Source organism: Arvicola amphibius, chromosome 4, assembly GCF_903992535.2.
Source record: "Arvicola amphibius chromosome 4, mArvAmp1.2, whole genome shotgun sequence".
NCBI lineage: Eukaryota > Metazoa > Chordata > Mammalia > Rodentia > Cricetidae > Arvicola > Arvicola amphibius.
In genome coordinates this window covers 132489597-132516218 of record NC_052050.1, presented here as the reverse complement: position 1 = coordinate 132516218, position 26622 = coordinate 132489597, and the positions used below count along the sequence as shown (strand labels likewise).

General features: G+C 34.9%; 1 protein-coding gene across 21 annotated transcripts in view; it reads left to right on the top strand.

Moving 5' to 3' along the window:
* Positions 1–26622, top strand: part of Pcm1 (pericentriolar material 1) — an 89415-nt gene that overhangs the window by 22278 nt on the left and 40515 nt on the right. For 13 of the 21 annotated variants that reach the window (XM_038325122.2, XM_038325125.2, XM_038325112.2 and 10 more), the window contains 17 exons: positions 1847–2024; positions 2181–2270; positions 4822–4931; positions 6417–6633; positions 7469–7667; positions 8429–8602; positions 9096–9250; positions 9370–9599; positions 12662–12813; positions 12944–13073; positions 13887–14027; positions 14818–15014; positions 18089–18286; positions 20039–20258; positions 20365–20510; positions 21026–21216; positions 24657–24828. In XM_038325122.2, the coding sequence (XP_038181050.1) occupies positions 1847–2024; positions 2181–2270; positions 4822–4931; positions 6417–6633; positions 7469–7667; positions 8429–8602; positions 9096–9250; positions 9370–9599; positions 12662–12813; positions 12944–13073; positions 13887–14027; positions 14818–15014; positions 18089–18286; positions 20039–20258; positions 20365–20510; positions 21026–21216; positions 24657–24828 (2900 nt within the window). The remainder of the gene's footprint in view (positions 1–1846; positions 2025–2180; positions 2271–4821; positions 4932–6416; positions 6634–7468; positions 7668–8428; positions 8603–9095; positions 9251–9369; positions 9600–12661; positions 12814–12943; positions 13074–13886; positions 14028–14817; positions 15015–18088; positions 18287–20038; positions 20259–20364; positions 20511–21025; positions 21217–24656; positions 24829–26622) is intronic. The other 8 variants (XM_038325131.2, XM_038325113.2, XM_038325123.2 and 5 more) reach the window with 1 other exon arrangement.

Below are 26622 nucleotides of genomic sequence, written 5' to 3'. Positions count from 1 at the left end.
TACTATATGTAACCTTGGCTAGGGTCCTATGTAGACCACACTGGCCTGAACTTACAGAGGTGTACCTGCCTATGCCTCTTAAGTACTGAGATGTGCTACCCAGCTTCTCAACTTTTTTCATAATTGATAATAAATACCAATCTGAAACGTACATTATATGTATCAATGTTGATAGCAGTCATTAACTTGCACCAAACTCCAGTTTTTCTCTGAGTACCTAACTGGAGGCTATATGCCTTTTTGTTCGCTTATGTTTTTTCTAAGTCACAATGTGAAATGTTGTCATGGTTACCCATTCTTATGTACAATAATTCTGGTTCTGCTTGGGAGGAGGTAGATGGAAGAGGCTTGTGTAGCACTGGTGAAGGATGTCATCCAGAAGGAAGCTTCTTGAGCTGTCTGTTTTCCCTGTGGTTTCTCTAGAAATTACATGTGCCCAGTGAAAGTAGATCATTGCATTTATTTTTACATTTATAGGAAATCACTGATTTGCCTTAGTAATTTTAGTGGGAAATCATTTAAAAAATCCCAACAAAAATTTGTTAATGTGGCAAATTTAAAACCAAATCTCAATACATTAAAGGGAATATTTTATGTCAATGGATTAAATAATAGAACATCAAAATAATATTTTGATGGTATATTGATGAATACCATTAAAATATACATTTCATATATAATTGGGCTTAAATTTTATTGTTTGGGGGCTTTATTTACATTTTTGTCTTTGATTAGTTTTGTTCAGTTGTGTTTTAAATTTCGTATATGCATTTTTTTTTTGTTTTTTGTTTCTAAACACACAAGGGGCCTTATGCCTCCTAAGCAAGAACTTTACCGCTAAGTCATACCACCAGCCCACTTAGCCATTACTTCTTTTTAAAATTCTTTTCTTTTAAAAGATTCATTTATTTTCCATGTTTAAGTGTTTTGCCTATATGTATATATGGGCATCCTGAGCATGTCTGACGCCCACAGAGGTTAGAGTGAGTGTTAGATCCCTTGGAATGGGAGTTAAGATGGTTGTGAGCTTCTGTATAAGTGCTGGGAACAGAACCTGGGTTCTTTGCAAGAGCTACAATTGGATGTAACTGCTGAGCCATCTCTCCAGTCCCACTGTTAGTTTCTTCTGCTTAAATTCGTTTTGTTGCATGTAGAAAGGATAAGTTCTTAGTGTGTTGGGGGAAGTTGGGAGGTGTTTTATACTCCAAACTCTACTAAATAGATATAATTTAAGAGTCAAAAACTAATAAAGATATCTGATACAAAATAAAGTTTTCTGCTTTCTTATGTACTTAATGTGTTTCAGTTAGGCCTTTTTACATAAGATAATCAACAAATGTACTTAAACAAATCTTCACCTTGGTTGTGAGTTGGTGTGTTCTCTCTCTCTCTCTCTCTCTCTCTCTCTCTCTCTCTCGACACACATACACGTTCTCATTTGTTTTGGTTGTATATGTTAAAAATCATTAGAAAATTTTGTTACCTAGTTTTTTGTTCTGTTTTAGAAAAAAATGTTTTGGAGCATTAATTCTCTATAATCTGTAATTGGCTCCTTTATTCTTTTATTTGTAATATATGCAGCTCCTTTTGCCTTCATAGACTTTCAACCTTCTGTTTAGTAAGGTCTTTTTTTTTTTTATTTCTTCATCATAATTTTTTCGCTGTGAAATTACCTAATTATTAATGTGGGGCATATCAACTTTCTAAGTTTTTAAAACTATCTAGAGTTGTATATTTAATCAAAATTGTTATGTTTGCTTTCTTTGCCACTGGCAAATGGAACAGGGCCATGAAGTTCAACAGTCGGGTATAAGTATTATTGAGTATTATTGGTCTTATTTTTCAGGCCAGAGATCATCAACAGGAACCTTTAGAAGAGACAGAAAATTTGAAGAAACAACATGACTTATTAAAAAGAATGTTACAACAGCAGGAGCAGCTGCGAGCTCTACAGGGACGGCAAGCTGCTCTTCTAGCTTTGCAGCATAAAGCAGAGCAAGCTATAGCTGTGATGGATGATTCTGGTATGCGACCGTTTTAGAATATTATTTTTCTAAGAAAGGCACATTAACTATTGCAAAGTGAATGCTGTTATTATATAATCAGATCTCGGTTATTAACTAGTGTAGCAACCTGCAAGCAAGGCTTACTCTGTCCTATGCTTTTCTCTGGTTATACAGAAAAAGTTGCAGGAACAACTCCTGGCTATCATACTGTACCGTGCAGACAGACAGCTCGCTCTCCTTTTCATCAGAGAGTACCTTTAAGAGGTAAAAGAGACAGGCCTGTATGTAGTACTGTTTTTTAACATCAGAATGATAGGACTCTTGATGCTCTTGTTTCCTGTTTGTTTCATTGTTTTAAATCTCACTCAGCTAAAATTTTTGTTCTTTGCCTTCCAAGGAAGCTTTAAAAAGAAATCTTATGTGAACCAGCTTTGCAACATAAAGCTGGTGGCATAATACCTGGAATCCAGCACTCAGAAGGCTGAGGCAGGAGGATCAAAAATCCTTAGGGTCTGGGGAGATGTCTCAGTTGATAAAGTGTGTGTTCCACAAGCACATGCACCTCAGTTTAGATCCTCAGCAACTACATAGAAGCCAAGAGCAGTGGTATACATCTATGACCCCAACACTGGAAGGGACAGAAGCAGGAGGATCCCTGGGGTTCAGTAGTCTAGCCAATTGATGAACTTTGGTTTCAGTGAGTAATCTTGTCTCAAAAATAAGATGGAGAGAGAGTAAGGAAGATACCCAGTATCATCAACCTCTGAGGTACATGTGTGTATACAGACCCCTCCCCCAATACATCATAGTGGGACTTTATCTCATAAAATAAGAAAGTGGGAAGGGCTGCAGTTTTGCATGCTTAAGTCTACCCTGGGTTCAGTCCTTAGCACCTGGAGAATATAAAAACAGATAAAAAGAAGTCTAATAAGGTAACAGATTAATAGAGCAACTTTAGTGGTCAGTATTAGTAGTTCTGTTATTTCAGTTACATACATGTTTTTACATATGAGCTTTTAAAACTGCTATTATACTTAGTTTTTGTGAGACTCAGAAATGTTCTTTTTTCCCTCTTTGCCTCATATCATTTAAGTGAGACTGAATTGCTTAGTATTAAGCTTTTTAATTTTGTACTTTGTCTTATTGTCTTCAAACTTATTTTATGTTTTCATTAGGATAAAAATAAGATTGTTTCTTATTAAAACTCAATAAGGCTTAGGTTTCTTTTTAGCTTTATTTTTAATTGACAAATAACAGTTGTATATATTTTGGGGCACAAAGTGATAGATATAATAATTTCTTCCATTGGCTTAGTTGTTTTCTCATCAATTCTCATAGTTTATTTATCTTTGAGCACTATAATTATGCCATTTTTATTTGCTATTTTGGTGACATAAGTTTCATAAGGGTTACTCACAGGAATGTGAGTGAGGGCTTATTGACGGGATTATGAACATCTAACCTGGGCAGCATAGTCTCTCTCCTGCCTGCAAACCTCATGGAGCAGTGGGGCTCCCAGATTTCCCAATCTCGCTTCTGTAATCTCTTGAGTACTTGAATTTTCACCATTTCATTTGATCATCAGCATTGTAGGCTCCTGCTTAAGGCTTTATAGAGAAAATGACAAACAGTTTCTGGCTAGGCTCTATACAGAATTTTAGTAGAAATCAATTTAATTCTAGGTTAAAATATGCAAATTCTTTTACAAAAATATCCTATCATGAACTGCAATAAAAGACTATAACCAGTAGATTGAATTTGAACTTTATATACTTTTTCAACAAGAATTTTAGCTTAATAAATTTAAAACTTTTGCTACTGTGCTGAAGTTTTGCTGAAGAAAACTGATGAAAGCAAGAGTTAGCATTTCTTATCTGTTCAGAAACACAGCACACCTACCTGCCTTTGGGAAGAGTGTGTTTCTTCCTGTCTGGCAAGTTGTAATTTTGGTGTTTTTCACAAGTTTAGACTAGAAAAGGGTTTCTTTCAGTCCTCAAATGCTAGGAATTTGTTTTTTTCCAGCAGAAAATTATTGTTTTGTTTTTTTTTTTAAAAAGCAGTTTGTAGCTTGTGGCTTCTTTTACCATTGGAAAGACAAGGTTTCAGCATGTATCCTGCCTGTCCTGGAACTCATTCTAGACCAGGCTGGCCTCACAGAGATCTGCCTGTCTCTTTCTCCCGAGTGCTGGGATTAAAGGCATATGCCATCACCACCCGGCTGGGTTTTGGTTGTTTTTAATAAAGATGATAAAACCTATGGTTTTTCTAGTGTAATTGACATGGCTTTATGCCACTCTTATTTACATATTGCTGATTTTTGCCCTTTAATGGCAGAAATGGGTAGGCAAGACCGGAACTGTATTCCAGGGAACCATGATAGTTTTCAGTCTGCCCTTTGTAGAAAATCTTGCCATTTCTGTAATATAGTTTGGTTTTCTTGGAAGAGGTAAAGACCTGTCAGTGTTAGCTGGGTTTGTTCAGGATGCCGATTTGCCCTCTGTACCCTCTATCTAAAAAACTAGTACTAAAAGCTAGTAGCGCCGTCCTAGCTGTCATCTAACAAGTCACATTTAGTGATTGGGATTACAATACTAGCCTGCCTTGTTTGTTGAGATTGAAAAACACAAGTCACTTTCCTACAATTTAGCAGTTGTCTCTTTATTTTTACATCAGATAGAAACTTCTAATAAAATAATTGGCTGACAGATAAGTAAGATAATTTTCAAATTATGTTAGGTTGAGCTTCCCCCGTCCAAAATTTATACTTAGCTTGCTGCTTCTTTATGTTAAATGAAGTATTTGGTTTTGTTTTTAGTTGTTACAGAAACTACAGGAAGCTTATCTGGAGTCAGCATTACATCTGAACTTAATGAAGAACTGAATGATTTAATCCAGCGTTTTCATAATCAACTTCGTGAGTCTCAGGTAATGGTTTCTTTTTCTTTCTTGCTTGCTTTTTTTTTTTTTTTTTTTTTTTTTTTTTCCTGAGACAGGGTTTCTCTTTAGCTTTGGAGCCTGTCCTGGAACTAGCTCTTGTAGACCAGGCTGATCTCAGACTCACAGAGATCCACCTGCCTCTACCACCTGCATGCTGGGATTAAAGGTGTGTGCCACCACTACCTGGTGGTAATTGGTTTCTATAGTTAAGTTTATAAATAACATTAATTAACCCAATGGGTCTCAAACCTTAGTAAACATAAATGTCACCTGGCTTGATTTTTAAAAAATGGATACACAAAGTCCCTCTGCCTCTAAAATTATGATCCTTAAAATTTGAGTGGGTCCCACAATGATCCCATTGCTATTACTGAGAATCTCCTTTGAGAAACCCTAGGTTAAAGGAGAGTCTACTGTGTTAAGATTTATTTGTGGGTCTGTACCTGAATGTATGTATGTATAGCATATAAATACACAGGCCCAAAGAAGGTGTCAGATTCCCTCAATGTACATGCTAGGACAGAACTCAGGTCTTCTCCAAGAGCAGGAGGTGCTCTTAACCGATGAACCATGCGTTCATACCCAGAAAAGCTATTTTAATGTACTGAGTAGTAAGGTTTTCATTGTGTAGACTGTTAGATAAACATTCTTTTTACCTTTTAAGCACTAGGTGGTTATAACCATTAAGACTTAAAGTTAGGACAGTTATAGTGGCACACACCTTTAATCCCAGCACTGGGTGGCAGAGTCAGGTGAATGTCTGAATTCAAGATCAGCCTAGTTGGTCTACGTAGTGAGTTCTAAGACAGCCAGAACGACCTATTGCATCAAGGAAACAAAAAACTAAAAACAAAAAAGAGACTTAAGTTAGTTTTAAGTCTATGTCCTTGCATATTTTATCTAAAAGTTTTAAGAAAGTTTTTTTTTTTTTTCAGGGAAAGGTAGAATTTTAGTTTGATTTGGTATTGAAGCAAGACAGGCTGACCTCAAATTTTCTGTCTTTCTGTGCTAACCTCTTAAAGCGTTAGGATAATGGTTTGTGTTCATGTCTATCAAGAACAATTTTAGAATTAATAAATATTTCATTTTTATGAATTTGTAAAATAAATAATGATGCCTGTGTGAACTTTTAGTGTGGAATTTGGATAAGAATTTGTAAGCCATTGCCATTATACTGGGAAAAGATGTATGATTGAAGTTGCAATCACTCTTGTCTTGCCCACTAAGAAAATGAGTATGGCCAACCATCTTGTACAGTTATCTAGCAAAAATTAGTAAATTCTTCTGCTGAGCCCTGTCATACCCTATTTAAAGAAGCTCTCAGAAACTCACAGGAGATTGGGATAAGAGTGTTAATGGAAGCATCATGTTAATAGCAAAATAGGAAACAGTAGATGTCAACACACAGTAAAATGCAGCTTTTTATTACCTTCATCTCAAATGATATTTTTCTTTTTTCTTTTTTAAACTAAGCCTCCCACTGTTCCAGACAACAGAAGACAGGCAGAAAGCCTTTCGTTAACTAGAGAAATTTCTCAGAGCAGAAATCCTCCAGTTTCTGAACATTTACCTGATGAGAAAGTCCAGCTTTTTAGTAAAATGAGAGTACTACAGGAAAAGAAACAGAAAATGGACAAATTACTTGGAGAACTCCATACCCTTCGAGACCAGCATCTGAACAATTCATCATGTGAGTAAATCTGATTCAGCAGTGTTAAGTATAGGGCATATAAGTATATATGCTGGCACAGAGCAGTTACTCTTTGATTAAGGTAATAAATACAGTTCCACAAAAATTACAAAGAATGTCATACTTTGCTGACTGACAACTGACTAAAAGACCACTCCTCCTTCTAGAAAACAGTGTAAGAGCAGTAGTTACAGGAACAATGGTTAAAGAATAGTGTAAAAAAGAGATCATTAGGAACTAGCTGTGATAATTGTGGCATTACAATGAGAAGGAAGCACTGACAGTCACACTGAGAAACGATAAATGACAGTAGTTGAAATAGTAGAAGGTAGGAAAATACACAGTCTTTATTCTTTACCTGCCAGGGTTGGCCTTTTGTGTTCTGTACTTCATACGTACTGATCCCATTTAACGTATCGTGAGACAAGTTTATCCTATTGTTCTTTTGGTTGTTTTTCTAGCATATAGCATTGTAATATTTTGCAGTTTCTGTCTTATTTTCTCCCTTCTATTTTAATTCAGTGACTATAATGCAGAAGTGCTAGACTATCTAAAAGGAAGATGTAAAAATATTTTTCCTTGTGTATTTTGAAGTGTTTTGTTGTGAACTCTGTTAATATGTGGCCTGCCAGTGTGTGTGTGTGTGTGTGTGTGTGTGTGTGTGTGTGTGTGTGTGTGTGTGTGTGTGTATAAGCTTTTAGGATTTAAATCTGCAGATTTTAAGATGTGAATAAATTTTATTTTCTGTTTTTTATAAATATGCAAACTGTGAAAATATGCTGCTTCATACCATTTTTATTTATGGTAACTATGAATCTTTTTCTCTCTTTTTCAGTTGTGCCTTCAGCTTCTCTCCAAAGAAGTGGGGATAAGAGAAGTTCAACTGTAGCTCTCTCTGCTCCTGTAGGCTTTGCACCAGTTGTCAATGGAGAGTCCAATAGCCTTATTTCCTCTGTTCCTTGTCCTGCGACTTCTCTGGTTTCTCAGAATGAGAGTGAAAATGAAGGTCATCTAAATCCAGCTGAAAAACTACAGTAAAATACTTTTTACAATCATTCTTCACATATATTAAGTAATTAGAATTAAATACTGAGGATTTTTAAACTTTTGAAAATTTATAAGAAACTGAAGTTAGTAAGATAAACATTCTTCAGATATATGGTGGAAGAAGGAGGGAATATAATATATATTAATCCTATTGGTTGACTAAAAGAAATAAGATAGCAAAGGTAGTTTCTATAGACTGCTATTATTTGATCATTTTTTAGTAAAAGAGTTAGAAATACCAAGAACTTTATGTAAAATGTTTTAATATTCAAAGAATAAGACCCAGACTCTAGATTCATAGCCCTGAAATGATATTTTATACAAGACTGTGTCAGTGTGAGCAGAACACTTGGAAAGCTTCTGCTTCTTCACGTGCAAAACAGGGACGATGTATATGACATTTCAGTTCATGCTTTGGGGTTTTGCTTGTTTTGTTTTACCTTTTGTTTCTGTTTGTTTGTCTGTTTTGAGATAGGGTTTCACTATATAGCCAGCCGTGACTGGCCTGGAACTCACTACATAGACCAGGGTGGCCTTGAACTTAACAGAGTTGTGCTTGCCTCTGTCTCTTGAGTGTTGGGATGAAAGGCATGTGCCAACATGTACAACTGAAACTGTATTTTTAAAAATTGACAGGTGCCCTGAATATTTAACTTGGTCTGTCTATATTTGTGAGTGTATGTGCCAACAGCTATTAAGTGAAAATAGTGTATTTTTTTCTAAAATGGTGTTATATTTTTTTAATCAGGAAGTTAAATGAAGTTCAAAAGAGATTGAATGAATTGAGAGAATTAGTTCATTATTATGAACAAACATCAGATATGATGACAGATGCTGTAAATGAAAATACAAAAGATGAAGAAACTGAAGAGTCAGAATATGATTCTGAGCATGAAAATTCTGAACCTGTTACTAACATTAGGTGACAGCATTTAAGTTTCTTTTTCCCAATGTATTCATCTGAACTTAATGCTTGTGTGGGGGCTGGGATGGAGGGATACATCAGTGAAATATTGTTTCCTTCTTATTTAAGCTTTTTCCTTGTACGTTAACTGTTAGTGTAATAATCATTCTTACCCTATAAAGAAAAGGAAGGAAATATTGAAGGCAGTAATTTAGTAAAATTGCTATTTGTTACTGAGTGCAAGAAATTTGAAAAGTATAAAATTTAACATTTTCTTTTCCTACTGCTATACTTTAGGTATATTTTGCGTTTTTAGATGCTTTTATTCATAAACTCCTAAGTTTTGGAAAAGTTAATGAAAAATAGGAGTCTATTATTAAGAATATGATTTAAAATGGTTTAGTTAATGCTGTTCCTTGCTTGAAACTAGTTTATTATAGCTCTACATAGGTAGATTTTTTTGAATTTTTACTTTTGTTGTTTTAAATAACTGGGCTTTAATTTCTTTCAGGAATCCACAGGTAGCTTCCACCTGGAATGAAGTGAATAGTAACAGTAATACACAGTGTGTTTCTAATAATAGAGATGGGAGATCAGTTAATTCTAACTGTGAAATTAACAACAGATCTGCTGCCAACATCAGAGCTCTAAACATGCCTCCATTAGGTATGATTTCCGATATTCACAGAAATTTTGCCATATTACTCTAGTGAAGTAGATTATCTTTGATTTATACTCTTAATGTTTTAAAATCATTTATTTGAATGATACTTGTTTTTTAACAGACTGTCGATACAATAGAGAAGGAGAACAGAGGTTGCCTGTAGCACAAGGTGAAGATGATGAGGAGGAAGAAGTAGAGGAGGAAGGAGTCAGTGGGGCTTCATTATCTAGCCATAGGAGCAGTCTGGTTGATGAGGCACCAGAAGATGAAGAATTTGAACAGAAGATAAGTAGACTCATGGCTGCAAAAGAGAAACTTAAACAGCTCCAAGATCTTGTTGCAATGGTCCAGGTAAGTTACTTGTTTAAATAGTATAGTCATATAAGATGAAATTTTTGTGTATGTTTGATAATTATGTTGGTATTACTCCTTTCCATTTCTTATATTGAATTGAGACCCCTTACATAACTAAGCAAGCATGTTACCACCAAAAGTTTCATTCCCAGCCCTGTATTTGTGTCTTAGATGTTACTATTAAAGGTTTAGTGGCTTAATTGCTACATATCAGATATTGGCAAACTCTTCCTGGTAAAGTTGAGAATTGAGCCTGACATGATGGTGCACATCTGTAGTCCTATCACTTGGGAAATGGAGGAAATCCAAGGAGGAGTTCAAGGTTATCCTTGGCTGAATCTAAGTTGGAGTTCTGCTTTGGGCACAAAAGACTGTCTTGGAAAAAAAAAAAGGGAAGAGGGATTAGAGCAGGTACATTTTGTTGTAATAACGCCTTTTACAACTTAGAGTGAGAGTGCAGCCCACTGCGTATAAAAGCCCAAGAGCATGACTGTGCACCAGTGTACTTTGATCTACAGCCCCACATAATTGTGCTTTTGCTGATGATACTGGCCTCATGTATAGCTCCATAGCATCATCATAAGGTAGATATTAAACAGAGTGAGAAAGTGTTAATTGCCCAATGTTAGATAATTATGACTGCCAGAATTTACATTGCCTATCGTACAGCCTGAGATCTTAACCTACTTGATGTAAAAAAATAAAAAGAAAATCCAAATGTTAGCATGTTAGTAAAGTTCAACTATTAATACATGATTTTGAAAATAATGTACACATATGCACATGTAAATACTAACCCTTCTTTATTATCTAATGTGGTCCAAAAGATCTCCTGAGCATTTTACAGTTTTCTGTGGTAGGTAAAATTTTTCTAGGGTAACAAAAATGTTTTAACTTGTGAAATTATTTCTTTGCTTTCTTTTTGTTTGTTATTTCTTTCCATTGCCATGTATTACCATACATTTTCATTTGAATGGAAAATTTCTAATTGCTCTCCAGAATTACTGTTAATTGATATTCTAAGCAAAGTGAGTTCATGTCCCCAGACCTTTGATTACATTATTATATTGGTATACTATAACTTGTTTACACATTATTGGTAATGACTTTTGTTTTTTCTAAATTATTCCTATGAAAACAAAAGCTGTTGAAGAAAGTACATAAACATATACAAGCATACAAGTAAACTTAGGCATGTAAAACGTGCATAACTTAGAAGTGAAAACCTTTTGAGATGTGATTTATTTGGTCATGTATTTGAAGAGTATTGGGAAGAGCACCTAAGCTAATGACATTGGTTGCATATGTATAATGAAATTAATAGAAAGAATGGGTGGGCATCTTTCTGAATTCCTACTTTACTTTTTGATATGCATGAAACAGCTTTGGAAACAAATAATAGCAATAAGCTAGGTTATCCTGAATATTTTTACATATTTGTAAGAACTCATATTTGCTAATTGTTGTTTTCTATTAATTTCCCATTATTCTTTTCATAATGGTTCTCAAACTGTGGGTTTCAATCCCACTTTGGGGATTGAATGACCCCTTTACAAGAGTCATATATCAGATATCCTGCATATCAGATCTTTACATTATGATTCATAGCAGTAGCAAAGTTACAGTTAGGAAATAACAATGAAAATAATTGTATGGCTGGGGGGTCACCATGACATAAAGAATTGTATTAAAGGGTCACATCATTAGGAAGGTTGAGAACCACTCCTTTAAGATCACAAAATAGTACATAGGAAAACTGAAGTATGAGAAATAAGCTTTGTTTTGAATTAGAACTCTTATTTTTTCCATGTACTATTTTATGAAAATACTTCATTTTCAGCTTCTTTATTCTTAAGTTATAGTATGGTTCTTGCCAGTGTCCTCTTCTGTGCTCATTGGGCTAGGTTAGTCTTTTGATTGATACAGAGACAAGAATTGAATTGTCATTTCAGAGTTCATAGTTCTATGAATATAAGAATCAGTTTGTTATGATTTTATTAGAATATTGTTTCCAAAAGTTAAATTTGAGATGTAATCTTCAGAGAAAGCATGGAATATAAGTTAAATATTTTCAAGAAAATGCACGAGGTCATTTTCAGCTCCCTATTAATCAGTGCATTAGTTCAACAAAAGAAAAAAAATCTATTGCTAGTCATATTAAAAAAAAAAACTTTGTTTTTAGAGTAATCACTATAGATTTTAGATAGGATGTCCTTTGTCTCTCTGAAGGGAGGGAGAGAAAGAGGGGGGGGTCTCGTTCTGTATCTTGGGCTGGCCAGAAGTTCACCGTGGATAGCCCTGGCTGTTCTTGTAGCTCACGGGGATGCTCTTGTTTCGTCAGCCTCTTGAATACTGGACTACAGGAATGAGCCACCGCGTCCATCTCATTTTTCCCGCTTGCATCATAACTGTTGGTATTTGTTTGTCAAATTAAAGACAGAAATGAGTAAGAGGGCAATGTTTAAACAGGTAGTGGGCATGGATTATTTGCAATAATATAAAGGTTGAATCCTAAAATATTATTTGATATCGTAAAATAACGTTGATACTATTTTCTGCTCCATAGTAATTATTTTAGCTTTTTATATTTGTCACAGAGCTATTCTTTGATAGCAGCCCATTATCTCAACAAAATAAGAAATAGCTAGTTAATTTGTAAAGGTTTCTTTATTCATAACACTAATGAAATATCTGAGGTTGGGTAACTTTTTAAAGAAAACTCATTTAGTTTACAGTTTGGAGGTGTTAAGGGTCCACATTCTGACTGAGTGTTATAAGCCATGCAAGACAGTACATGGCAGTAGATTGGCATGTTAGGGCCTTGGGCATATAAAACATTCAATACCCAGAACTGCAAATAAAAATTTTTAATGGGCTCATGTTAGTTTTAGCACTTAATTTATCATTGATAAAAGATACACTTTGGTTTTCTGTGAAAGTGTTTATATCTTCTGTGGTATTAATTGTTTTATGTTTTATAGCCTAGTAAATTATATAAAGTATAAATTTGTTAATGTCTTTGGATTTCCAAATAGTTTTATATAATTGTGCTGTTTTAGGATGATGACGCAGCTCAAGTGAGTGTCTCTGCCAATACATCAAATTTGGGTGATTTCTATGCAGCAGCAGAAGATACCAAACAAAATTCAAATAATGCAAGAGAAAATTCTAATAAAACACAAAAAGACACTGGAGTAAATGAAAAAACAAGGTATGGTAAGCTTTTGGCTTTCATTTAAAAAAAAAATTCAGAGCCAGTTGTTTAAAAAGAGTCTCACTGTGTTGTTTTTTGCTTAGTATAATTTTATTGAGGTTCACAGATAATGTCACTTTAATTATAGAGAGAAATTTTATGAGGCTAAACTCCAACAGCAACAGAGAGAGCTGAAACAGTTGCAGGAGGAAAGAAAGAAATTGATTGAAATTCAAGAGAAAATTCAAGCTGTGCAAAAGGCATGCCCCGACCTTCAGGTAATTATAAATTTATTTCTTTCAGTGTGCTTGAAAAATGCTTAAAACCTAATGTCAGTTTAAAGTAGTCTGTCTTTACTGCTAATTTTCTGATTGCTAAAATGAATCAACTAATAATAAAATGAATTTGGGTTATGTTTTTACTTTGAAAGGTAGTACATAGGAATCAAATGATTGCTTCTATTTTGGTATTGGGCTTTTTAAAATAATTTATTTAACTGTATTTTTATATGCATTGGTGTGAAGGTGTTAGAACCCCTGGAACTGGACTTACAGTTATGAGCTGCCACCTGGGTGCTGGGGATTGTGACCCTTGGTCCTCTGGAAGAGGAGCCAGTGCTCTTAACCTCTCATCCATCTCTCTAGCCCCATATCCCCATATTTTGTTTTTTGAAAAAAAGAACATCAAATTATGTTTCTAATACAAACATTTTCTAAGTTTGTACTTTTTCTATTTTTTCTAATCCTTTTGTCTTTTATCCTCAATATAAATAATATCCAGAGGAGTATGTGCCAAGGTTGGGTTTAGTGTAAATCCTCCTCCCCAGTATTTGACTCCTATTGTTTTTAACTCTTCCTGATTGTTTACTCCTCATCACCTTTAACCTGTTACCATCTTTGTTCTCTTCTGTTGTCTTTGGATCATGGTGGTGATTGTAGTCTCAATATCAGATTAAATACAGCACTAGAGCTCTAGAGAAGTAAAATAATTATGAGATAAATTCAGTTATTTTAGTACTTTATAGTAATATTTGTTTTATATTTATGCATATGTATATACATATACTTTTGTTTTTGTTGTTGTTCATTTAGCTATCAGCCACTAGTATGAGTAGTGGTCCCACCAAAAAGTATCTCCCAGCTATTACTTCAACTCCAACTGTTAATGAAAATGAGACCAGCACAAGCAAATCTGTTATTGAGCCTGAAGATTCTTCAGTAGTGGATAATGAGGTATGGTACAGTCTACTGTGTTGTTCCTCAATTGGATCCCAACTCCCAAATCTGTAAAATAGTTTTTTTGGGGGGAAGGATGCGGGAAAAGGTGCTCTCGGGATGGGTCTTTGGGGCCTTTGACCTACTGGATGGGTGATATATGTGAAGTATATTTTCTGTGTCTCTTTTAGTTGGGGAATAAATCTTACCCCAAATTATGCTGGTATTGTTTTAAAATAGTCAAATTCTTTATTAGTAAATATGAGGAACAGTTACAGCAAACACAAATCATTTTAGTTAGAAGGGCCTATGGAGTATTTCATTTATATTTGATTTGTAGAAAAATATCATAGCTTTTTCCAAATAGTTCGTGAATATTTCTTAGTTTCCCGAACAATTGATGACTGCCTTTATCTTATCCCTAAAATAATAGTTAACCCTTATTAGCATCTTTAAAAGATTTTAGCTTTAGTGTTTTTAATTATGTGCGGGTTGTTGGGGTGTGTACAAATGAGTGATGTCCTTGGAGGTCAAAGGTGTCAGGTATCCCTGGGATCTAGAGTTAGGGGCAGTTGTGGGCCACTTGATAATGGTGCTGGGAACTAAATTCAGATCCGACAGTTTGCAAGAGCAGTATACATTCTTAACCATTGAGTGATTTCTCTTGTTCCCTAGATGGATATTGTAGAATGAAACTGGAAACATTGGCAGTAGATTATTGTTGGACTGACAATATCATTAAGACTTCTATTCTTTAAGGCTTCAAAAAATCCAAATATTTACTTGATTCTGATTTTTGAAATAATAGTTATGGTCAGACATGCGAAGACATGAAATGTTAAGGGAAGAGCTACGACAGAGAAGGAAGCAACTTGAAGCTCTAATGGCTGAACACCAGAGGAGGCAAGGTCTAGCTGAGACTTCTTCTCCAGTGGCTATATCATTATCATTGAGAAGTGATGGATCTGAGAACCTGTGTACCCCTCAGCAAAGCAGAACAGAAAAGTAAGAAAGTTGTTTAAAACTTATTTTTAAAATATCATTTATCCAGAACTTAAAAGCAAGGCAAACTCATTTTCCTACACAACACAGCACAAGTCAACTGTTTGACTTACCAGCTATTTTTCCATATGTGACTAAGGACTCATTCCAGCCAGCCATTTTCTGTTCTGCAGCTTCTCTTTCTATTTCAGTTACTTTGGTATTTTACAGTATTTGATCAAATGGTGATACAGATCTTTTGTTTGTTTGTTTTGTTTTGTTTTGTTTTTCCGAGATAAGGTTTCTCTGTTTTGCAGCTCTGGCTGCCCTTGAACTCGCAAAGATCTGTCTGCACCACTGCTGCTGGATGATCTTTCAAATTTTACTTTCTTTGGAAAGTTTTATACTTATAAAATGAAAACTATGTGATGTTTGTGGTGCTGATATATTGTTTTGTGGCATAGTTTCAGGTAACAAAGACTGGCCTTGAACTCCATATGGAGCTCAAAATAACCTTGAATTTGCTTCTTGCCTCCACCTTGTCAGGGCTGAGATTATAGGCAAGATCCATCATGCCCAGCTGAAATACTTTTTATTTATTTATTTATTTTGTTATTTTGATTTTTCGAGACAGGGTTTCTCTAGCTTTGGAGCTTGTCCTGGAACTAGGTCTTGTAGACCAGACTGGCCTCCAGTGAACAGAGATCCACCTGCTTCTGCCTCCTAAGTGCTGGAATTAAAGTTGTGCACCACCACCTCCCTGCTGAAATATTTTTTATTTTAAATTGTGTATCTAACATTTGTAAGGTTCCTGAGAATAATCATAAAGTATTTTTATATAAAACATTAAATTTTTAGAAATAAGTTTGAAGGGTCCACATTTGGAAAATTTGTAAAAGAATTAGTTATTTGTAAGATAAGTTAACTAGCTATATAGTAGTATTTAATCTAAAATTTTGAAACCTAGATAGGTTGAAGCCTTATCAGATGGCATTTCCAGAATGTTTCACATGCTCTCTTATGAGTTTTCATACTTGTAAAGTCTCAATGTACATTTTATTTACATCATATTCTGTTCTCTTCTGGCAGAGCATTTGCTCTTTCACAGAAGTCTTGAGATATTTTTGATTAGCATCTGGTTTCAGAATCATTGGTGTAGAGACTTATTTCTTAACCTGTGGCTTGTGACCCCTCCTATGGTTTCATATTACTAAATGCAACTGAGTGGGGGCAGGACTTGCAAAATTTTTTGATTATTTTAATCATACAAAATATATTCAGAATCAATTTATTATTAATAATATATTCAGCCAAAAATATTTTCAGAATTAAATGCAAAGTGAATCCAAGATGTTTCCAGTATTGCCAGCCTGTGTTGCAGCATGTGATTTAACTATAGCCTTGGCTTTAAGAAACATACATGTGCATTATGTACTGCCTACAAGGCCACCCCAACATATTGACAAAGACTGCCTCAAATATTTGTGTGGTACAGATTGCTGTGTTTTTACTGCACATACAAAATCTACTTTTTACAAGTCTAGTTATGAAAACATTTAATTTTTTATCATACCTTATCCTGTTAGCATCAAATTTAGTCTTTGCATTATTTTTTGTTCTATTGTTTAATGTAAAAAATTTTACTTTAAGTTGCTGACTTTTGAACTTACAAAAAATGAATTTTGGCTTGATTAGGAATGATTTTCCAATATTTTTCAAGATGTTCTTAAATATCCTTCTGTAATTTTATATTCCTCACTTATGTAAAGTAGAATTCTAAGCATTTAAAATTATGAACTCAAAGTATTTATTGATGAACTGGAAAACAATAAAGATGTTCTCTGTACTTCAGTCTAAAATATTCCTACCATTTTAATTCTATTTAATTTCTATTTTTATTTTTCAATTATGTATATGTATGTATAGGAGTATGTATATGCCAGCATGTATGCCTGTGGAGGCTGTAGCCAGTGGATCTCCTTAGAGCTACAGTTGTAGGTGGTTGTGAGCTTGTCTTCCGTGGATGCAGAAGAGTAAACTGAGGTTCCATTCCATGAAAGAACAGCAAGTGCTCTTAACTGCTGAGCCACCTCTCTAGTCTAGTTCCTCAAAGATATCTCTCTCTCTCTATCTCTCTCTATCATCTCTCTCTATCTATCTATCTATCATCTGTCTATCTATCTATCTATCCATCATCTATCATCTATATCTATCTATCATCTATCTATCTATCATCTTTCTTTTCTCTTCTTTTTTTCTTTTTTTCTTTTTGAGACAGGGTTTCTCTGTGAAGCCCTAGCTGTCCTGAAACTAACTGTGTAGACCAGACTTGTCGAATTCAGAGATCCACTTGCCTCTGCCTCCCAAGTGCAGGAATTAAAGGCGTGTGCCCCCACCACTTAGCCAAGATTTAATTATTTGTGTAAAAATAAACAAGTATATCATCCCCTTAGTATTTTTTAATGAATGATAAGATTGTGTTTATCTATGCCAAAGAATTTTTAAAAATAAATTTCTTTGATTATCAGAAGATGTTTAGATTGCATAGCTATTTGATCCATCTTTATACTCAGGGCATGTAAAAATTTCTTGAATGGAAAGGGATTGTGAAAGGAGACAGTTTAGCATGTCTAGGTCTAGGGTTGTGTGTTTTAATATACCAGTAGATACGGTGGCTATTTAAAGTAAGTTAAAGTTAGTTCATTTTTTCTCTAGTCACATGGGTAGCATTTTGTATCTATATCTACTGCATAGGGCAGCACTGATATAGATCGTTACCACTATTTCAGAAAGCTGTTAGATAGCACTAGAATAGAGTGCTATCACCTAGAAATGGCTGAGGGAAGTTTAGATTAGGAAAAAATTGTTAGATGTGTTGTTTAATTTCTGTGAAATATTTTCTTGTGGAAGGCAAGCTACACATTTTGTATGACAGCAACAGAAGATAGCATCTCACGGAATTATTACAATTTTTGTAATTATTATAATTTTTGTATATGTTTATGCTTTCATATATATATAAATCTTGAGCACTGTAACTCTTAAAGTATCTAGCTAATCTCCATAATGATGCCTGTTTTATGTCTCATTATCCCTAGAACAATGGCAACTTGGGGAGGTTCTACTCAGTGTGCATTAGATGAAGAAGGAGATGAAGATGGTTATCTTTCAGAAGGAATTGTTCGGACAGATGAAGAAGAAGAAGAGGAGCAAGATGCTAGTTCCAATGATAACTTTCCTAGTTATCACCCTAGTATGAATCAAAATTCTTATAATGTAAAGGAAACTAGAAATAGGTTAGTTTCAGTGTTAAAATTTTATTTGAATTTAAGTATTTCAGGTTTTTATGGTATCAAAAATTCCGTGGTTCACATCAACTAACTAATCAAGTACCTTCAATTTTGGTTCAGTAATGGTACCAACTATTCAAAGGTAATGCAGCTCTCACAGATTAGTCCTATAAGCGTATTCTTTTCAGTGTAAGTGCCCAACTTAACCGTATTCTCCTGTATTGATTAAAGTGAGAGTTTCCTCAGTCTGTCTTTAGATTTAATAATTTGCTACAACTCAGGAAATGACATTACTAGTTTATTGTGAAATCTTGATCTTTGTGGAATAGTTAGGAGGAATGAGGCCAGAGTGAGGGAGTGTGGAGCGCGTCCGTGCCTTTGGGCATAAGCACTGTCACTGGTCACCACCCTTGGAATTCTCTGAAGTCATTACCAAAGAGATTTCATGGTTGACTAAATAAATAGGCCATTCATAATCAGACTCAATCTCTGGTTCCATTTCTTCCCCTAAAGGTCAGTGGGTGCATCTGGAATTAACTGCTCTTTAGTGACATAATTGGTTTTTCTAGGACCTCCCCCCACCCCGAAGGGCTTTCTAAGGATTGTATCTTTGTAATAAGTTTTGGCTTGGTTAAAAGGGGCTTACTCTAAAAAAGAGAATCTGTCACTCAAGAGATTGTAAAATTTTAGGGGTGGAGGCACACAGAACACTGGGTAGTTCTTAAACTAGATTCATATTTCATTTTTAACATAAAGATGTTGCTGCAATAGATCCCACCTTGACCAGATCAAGAATTGTTCCTAAGCTTTCATCTTTGCTTCTGTTGGGGAGAATTAAGCAAAAAAATGAAACATTTCAAATGGTGAAAAAGTTATGTAATAAACTAATTTTGTATTACTGGCAACAGTGGTATATCCTAAAAGTCTTGGCTGCTGCTTGAATTTTTTTTCTTTTTCTTCTTCTTTTTTTTTTTTTTTTTTTTTTTTTTTTCCCCAAGAGAGGGTTTTTTTGTGTAACTTTGGTGCTGTCCTGGAACTAGCTTTTGTAGTTCAAGGCCTCAAACTCACAGAGATCAGCTTGCCTTTGCCTCCCAAGTGCTGCCCGACCTGGTTGTTGTTTGAAAGGATCACTTGAGACCAGAACAATGTAGTGAGACCCTGTCTTTAAAACAAAGCAAAGCAAAAACAGCAGGAAGCAATACTAATTGTTATTTATAATTTGTTTTTTTTAATTATATTTTTGTGTGTGTGCATGTTTTTGTATATGCATTTGTGTTATAGTGCACAAATGGAGGTACAAGCACACCTTGCAGGGGTAGATTCTCTTTTTCTGCCTGTGGGTCTCTGGGATTGAACTCAGGTTATCAGTATTGGTGGCAAGTGTTCTCCTGTCTCTGGTCTGCATTGTTACTTGTAGTGGTGATAAAACTTAGTGAATAAATGTTAACTAAATATAATATTGCTACTTGATGAAGTAGACCTTGAAGAATAAAAAAGTTCTCCAGTCAAAGGATTGTTTTTATTTTGTAGAATATAGTTAGATTATAGTGTAAGAATACAAATGAGAAAATCTAGAAAGCAATTAGAGAATAATTGGATGGGCTGGAAGTCTGACTTTTTTTTCCTTTTTTTTTTTTTTTCTAGGTTGATAATGATGAAAGAAATACTAGTCTGTAGAATAGGATTTGATGTTTGTTACTGTATTTTAAAATTCAAATTATCACATGTGATGACTTAAGGTTCTAAATTCTCCATTAGGTGGAAGAATAATCGCCCTGTTTCAGCAGATGGAAATTATCGTCCTTTAGCCAAGACAAGGCAACAGAATATCAGCATGCAACGACAAGAAAACCTTCGATGGGTATCAGAGCTCTCTTACATAGAAGAGAAAGAGCAGTGGCAAGAACAAATTAATCAGCTAAAGAAACAACTTGATTTCAGTGTCAATATTTGTCAGACTTTGATGCAAGACCAGCAGGTAAATTGTATCTTTGAAATATATTTTCTTAATTTACATAGTTTTGAAGCAGTACACATTTTCTTCAAGACATTGGTTAACTGTTGCCAAAATTTTCTTCCAACAGACTTTATCTTGTTTGCTGCAAACTCTTCTAACAGGTCCTTACAGTGTTATGCCAAGCAATGTGGCATCTCCTCAGGTACACCTTATAATGCACCAGCTGAACCAGTGCTACACACAACTAACCTGGCAACAAAATAATGTTCAGAGGTAATCTGCTTGATCACAAGTATTGCTACTTTATAGTAGTGCTAAAATGAAAGGAGAGTTTTACGCTTACCTTCAAGGAGAGAAAGGCTTGAGCCAAACTGCTGTCGGTCTATTGTCTGAAACTTACAAGCCATGATCTGTTACTGTGGGCCTGAGATTTATTTATAAAATTGGTATTAAATTATATACTTAATGTCAGATAAAGTATATAGTATATAAATTATACCACAGTAAATTTAGGTTCTGACATTTATACTTATGTGTGTTAGTACTAAGCTCAGCACTTGTTCCAACAGCTAATTTATTGAATTAGGCCAGCAGAGCAAGCAGATACTTGTAGGATCAGAGTAGCCTGGCTATCCTGAGTGATGTTCAGTCATTTCTTATGTGTATTGTTTTTTAATTTAGTTTGTTGATGGTACTATTATATTGATTTTTGTTTGACTTTTAATGTAGACCTTTTTGTTGCTGGTACTTTTAACTGACTTTTAAATTACTGGCATACCTTTTTGTAGGTTAAAACAAATGCTAACTGAACTTATGCGTCAACAAAGTCAACATCCAGAAAAAACTAGAAGCAAAGAAAGAGGCAGTAGTGCATCACAGCCCTCTTCTCCCAATTTATTTTGTCCTTTCAGCTTTCCAACACAGCCTGTAAATCTGTTGAATCTTCCTGGATTTACTAACTTTCCATCATTTGCACCAGGTAAGTAACTGAAAACCTGAAGGAAAAATAAGTAAATGCAAAGATTTTGAACTGGTTATGATACTGCATGCCTAAAATTCCAGCACTAAAGAAGTAGAGGCCGTAGGATTAGGAATTCAAGGCCAGTCTCAGATACACACTGAGTTTGAGGCCAAACTGGGCTAAACAAGATCTGTCTCCAAAAGGAAAGAGTTTGAGACTCTAATTTCTATTGTACTGGTTTTCCTTTTTTATTGTTTCAGAGTTTTTTATATGCATATAATATTTGGAGCAAATTTCCCCCTCTGTATGAACTTTTCCTGTTCCAGCATCACCACTTTCACCTCCCAGCTTCCTGGACGGTTTGTTTGTTTGTCTTGTGTTTAAACCTACCAAGCCCACTTAGCCTACTAGTATTTGCAATGATCAATTGAAAGTAGCTTTTCAAGAAGGGATAGGGCTTTGTGAACCCCCTTTCCATCTATATTACATGAATGTTTTAAAATAATACATAACTATTATTCCTTAAAAATTCCCTACATGCATAAAATGTATTGTGGTCATATTTATTGCCTAGTCATTCTCCATACTTTTCCAAATCCACCCTCCACCCTCTCCCAACTTTTCATACTTTTTAAAAAATGACCAAATCTAATTTAGCTGCCCATAAACTGCTGTGTGTGGGACCATCTGCTGGAGCATGGTTAACCTGCTAGGTACTGCAACCTTAAAGAATACTGCCTCTCCCTACCTTCAGAGCTGTCACTTTTTAACTCTTCCAACATCACTTTGTCAGTAGCGCCTTGGCTAGGGGTGGAGAGCTGGGAACTTATGAACCCCTCCCTCTTTCATACTAAAATGTTTACTTGCTTGATCTTGTGTAAGCCTTCTGCAGACAGCACAGTTGCTGCGGATTCTTGAAAGCAGCAACAGTCGGCCCTGTTATGTCCAGACACTGTTCACTCTGACCCTGCTCAAACTCTAGCTCTTAAAAACTGTCTCTCCTTCCTAGATGCTCCCTGAGCTATGTGGGGAGGGCCTGCATTATAATTGTCCCATTTGTGCCTGAGCACGTCATTGAAGCTTATTCCCTTTACTTTGATCAGTTGTGAATGTCTTGTAGAATTTTTAGCATGCTTTAGAATTGCAAGAGAAGCTATTAAAGTTACATTTTTCTACATTGTTCTAAAGAAAAGTTATTAAATGTGACTGCTAACAACACTCAGGTATTTATTAAGGGGAAAGATACTGATCTTGTTTAAGAGCTACTGTCACCAGGCAAAACATTATGAAGTTAAAGATGAGTAAGATAGTACTTAAGAGAAACCATATCTTGGTGGGTGCATTTAGTGTAGGCTTTTATTAAGATGGTTCTAGGTGTTTTCTATTTTTATTTGCTTTACTTTGCTTTCCCACTGTTATATGCCAGGTACTCTATATTGCTGGGATCCAAAGATGAGTTAAGATAAATCTTAAAAGGAATTTAGGATCTAGTTAGGAAGGTAATAATGTTAATTAATGCTTATAGCAGTGCAATCGTTGCCTTAACAAGGAAACAAATACTTAGAGAATATGAGCAAGTTGGTTTTAGAAAAGATGATATTCAAGCTAAAGGATGAATAGGGTCGTTATTTCCTTAATGATTAAAATGGGAAAAGCATTTTAGCCAGTAGAACCATTTAAGAGTTTCAGAGCATTAAATATCATTTGGAGAATTTAGAGGTAGTTTAGTGTGCCTAGTGCTCAGAGCCAAAGTAGGGAAGTGATTGGTGTGGCTGGAGAGTAGCAAAGGCCTTTTGTGGTGTGCAAAGAAAGCTTAAGCTTTATATTGCATTCAAGAGGGATTACAGAAGTACTTTGAGCAGGAAAGTACATGAGATTTTTATTTCAGGATGATTATACTTTCATAATATTGAGGAAGATTACACTGTCATACTATTGAGGAAGATTATATCGTCATACTATTGAGGAAGATGATACTGTCATACTATTGAGGAAGATTATATTATACTATTGAGGAAGATTATACTGTTATACTATTGAGGAAGATTATATCGTCATACTATTAAGGAAGATTATACTGTTATACTATCGAGGAAGATTATATCGTCATACTATTGAGGAAGATGATACTGTCATACTATTGAGGAAGATTATACTGTCATATTATTGAGGATTATTTTACTGCCATACATGCTATTGAGGGAGATTATACTGTCATACTATTGAGGGATTGGAGGGAGGAACTAAGAGTGTAATTGACTAGAAGACTTTCGTAGTGATGTTAAAAAAAAGAGTGTTAGTCCAACAGTGATAAAGCATGATACTAATGGTAAAAAAAAAAAAAAAAGTTGAAAGTATTAGAATAAGCTAAGTGACCAGGTGATCAAGAAGGAAGAATTGAATGTATTTGCCGAGAAATGTAGAAAACATAAAAGTTGAGAATCTTTCATAAATATTAATATCCATATTCCACAGTATATTTTCTTAACAGGATTTCAAAGCATGGACATTAAAATTTGAACTTTTTTACTTCATGAGTATTGACTAATATTGATGGCAAATATTGTTTGAGTAGACTTTAAGTAATGAATGACAAGATACATCTGATATTCATTTTCATGTTCGTTATTACTAATATTCATACCCATGCCAAATGAGTTAATGAATTATCAATTTTGTAGCATTACTTTGAATATTAAGTGAAATTGTATATAAAGTACTTATCCTTAAGTCTGACACCCAATGATAATTTGATTAAAGCACTGCTAGTTATGACTTCTAGTACTTTTTTAAAGATTTTAAATTTTGATTCTTAATTATGTATGTATATCTTTGTTTGAATGTGGATTTGTGCACATGAATACAGTACCCATTGAGGCTAGAGGAGGGTGTCAGATTCCCTGTAACTGAGTGTGTGGTTCAAGGAACTGAACTCTGTCTGCAAGAAGAGTTCCTGTTCTTGACTGCTGAGCCATCTGTCTCTCTGCTCTTGTAACTTCTAGTTTATTGTTTTTTTTCCTTTTTATGTATTATTTTTATATATATTTCAATGCATGTGTATCACATGTGTGCAGTGTCCTTGGAGGCCAGAAGAGGTCATAGGATACCCTGAGACATGAATTCCAAATAGCTGTGAGCTGCCATATAGGTCTGGGAATCAAACCCTGGTCATCTGGAAGAGCAGCTGGTGCTCTTAGGAGGTATATAAGAGTTATCTCTCTAGTCTTGACTTCTAGTTCTTAAGAGAGCCATTAATTACTTTAGTATCACATATCTCAGATGTATTAGGCTGAGCTATAAGTAGTAAATGAATATATGAGCATTACTTTATTGAACTAGCAGTTTATTTTGGTAGGTTTGGACTGAATATTTAGTCAGTTAAAGCTCTTAAGAATAAATTTTAATTTCATTTGAGGCTAAGGTACTTCTTTATTTTTTCTTTCCCGTGTTTTTATTAGGAATGAATTTCAACCCTTTATTTCCTTCTAATTTTGGAGATTTTTCTCAGAATGTTTCTACACCTACTGAACAGCAGCAGCCATTAGCCCAGAATTCTTCAGGGAGAGCAGAGTATATGGCTTTTCCAAAACCCTTTGAAAGCAATTCTTCTATTGGAGCAGAAAAGCAAAGGTATTGATTGTATCAAAGTGCAATGTTTTTTAATATTACATTGTGTGTGTGTGTGTGTGTAGGTCAAAGGAAAATTTGAGAGAGTAAGTAGGTTTTCTGTTTACACCATGTGGGTCTTAGAAATCAAACAAGGTTAACAGGCTTGGCGGCATTTACATGCTAGCCTATTTTGGTGGCCCACCTATTATGTGACGTAACACAGGGAGAATTTTTGTGATATATAGTACCTTGATATATAGTATTGGTTATATGAAGTTTATACATTTTATAGCTATCCCCGTGCTGAAGAACTGATCCTTGTCCAACTGCCAGAGTTTTGGTCCAGGGTATCTTACGAGATTCATATGATGTCACCAGAAATGTATGATTTATTCTTGATTTGATGTTTCTTTTTAGGTTAAAAAAGTTTAGTGTTTACTGTCTTAGTACTGGAAACTGAGAGTAACTGCTAAGGAATCGTTGCTTGATTTGTAGCCTCTGTAGACAGTTCAAATATTATTATATAGGATGTTATTTTATTATAAAAACAACTTTTAGCTGGTCATGGTGATTCATGCCTTGAATCCCAACACTTGGGAGGCAGAGGCAGAGGCAGGCAGATCTTTGGAGTTCAAAACCAGCCTGGTCTATATAATGAGTTCTGGTCCAGTGAGGGCTACATAATAAAATTCTGTCAAACTTTTATCTAGGAAGTTTTAATAGTACATGATATCATTCATAAGATTTTATATTCTTTCTCATATTTATTAATTTTTAATATAATTTTCCTAGCTATATTCTCTGGCACAGTAGTGTAAAAGAAGAGCTCTGACTCCAACCATCATTTTTTTAGCATTTTTGCAGCTGTAAAAATAAGTTTTATACTTACTTTAATCCAGAAAATTATTTTGGTAGCTAATTTGAAAAGAATCCCTCTAATCTTTTTTAGTTTGTTTGTTCTTGGAGAAAATAGGCAAATTGAGCATACTGTAAAAGAAAGGTAATTTACAAGAATACTGCCTGCAGCCTCACTGAAAACTAGAAGAATGAAAAACTTAGATATCAGTTGGACTCAGTATTCTGTTAGAAGAGTCATCGTGATTTTTTTTCCTACCTCAGCCCTTTGGAAATATATAATCCACACTATACCTCCACACACACTTAGTAATATGATTGGGCATGTCTCAGCTTCCAAAATTATGATTTGCCACTGTTTGTTGAATGTTGTCTGAGTTTTCTGTTCTATTGGTTTCTGCAATCAGTGAGTCACAAAGAAATCACACAGAGGTCTACATTAACTATAAACTGATTGGCCCATTAGCAAGCAGGCTGCAGCAGTGTGCTTACAAACCACATTTAAATGCTCTGTAGCTAGACCTCCTGTGTGAAAGAGTCCAAGTTGGTGCTGGCAGAATGGCCCAGAAAGCCCGCGTTTTAAAATGGTGAGGCTTTTTTTTCTGCTACGGCTGAAAACCAAAAAGCATGCGGTCAGCTTTTCATCAATACGATTTAAGTGTTTTGTGGCAGGGCCTCTTAAAGAGAAGCAAGGTTTTACAGCTAAAGCTGAGTGAGGAAGCCTCTCTTAAATGAGAGTGCTTGTCTCTCTCAAACGGAGCCCACCTGAGAAAGTGCTGCTATTAAGAAGCCATGCTTTACTTTTACTCTATTCTTCTTTTTTTTAATCAAGAATAACTTCCCAAGCTCTCTTGGGCTTTTAAGTAGATTTTGTCAGATTCACATTGGGCGCCATTTGTTGTCAGTGGGACAATGGTCTGTATTCTGTCAATTATATTTTAAATAAACACTGATTGGCCA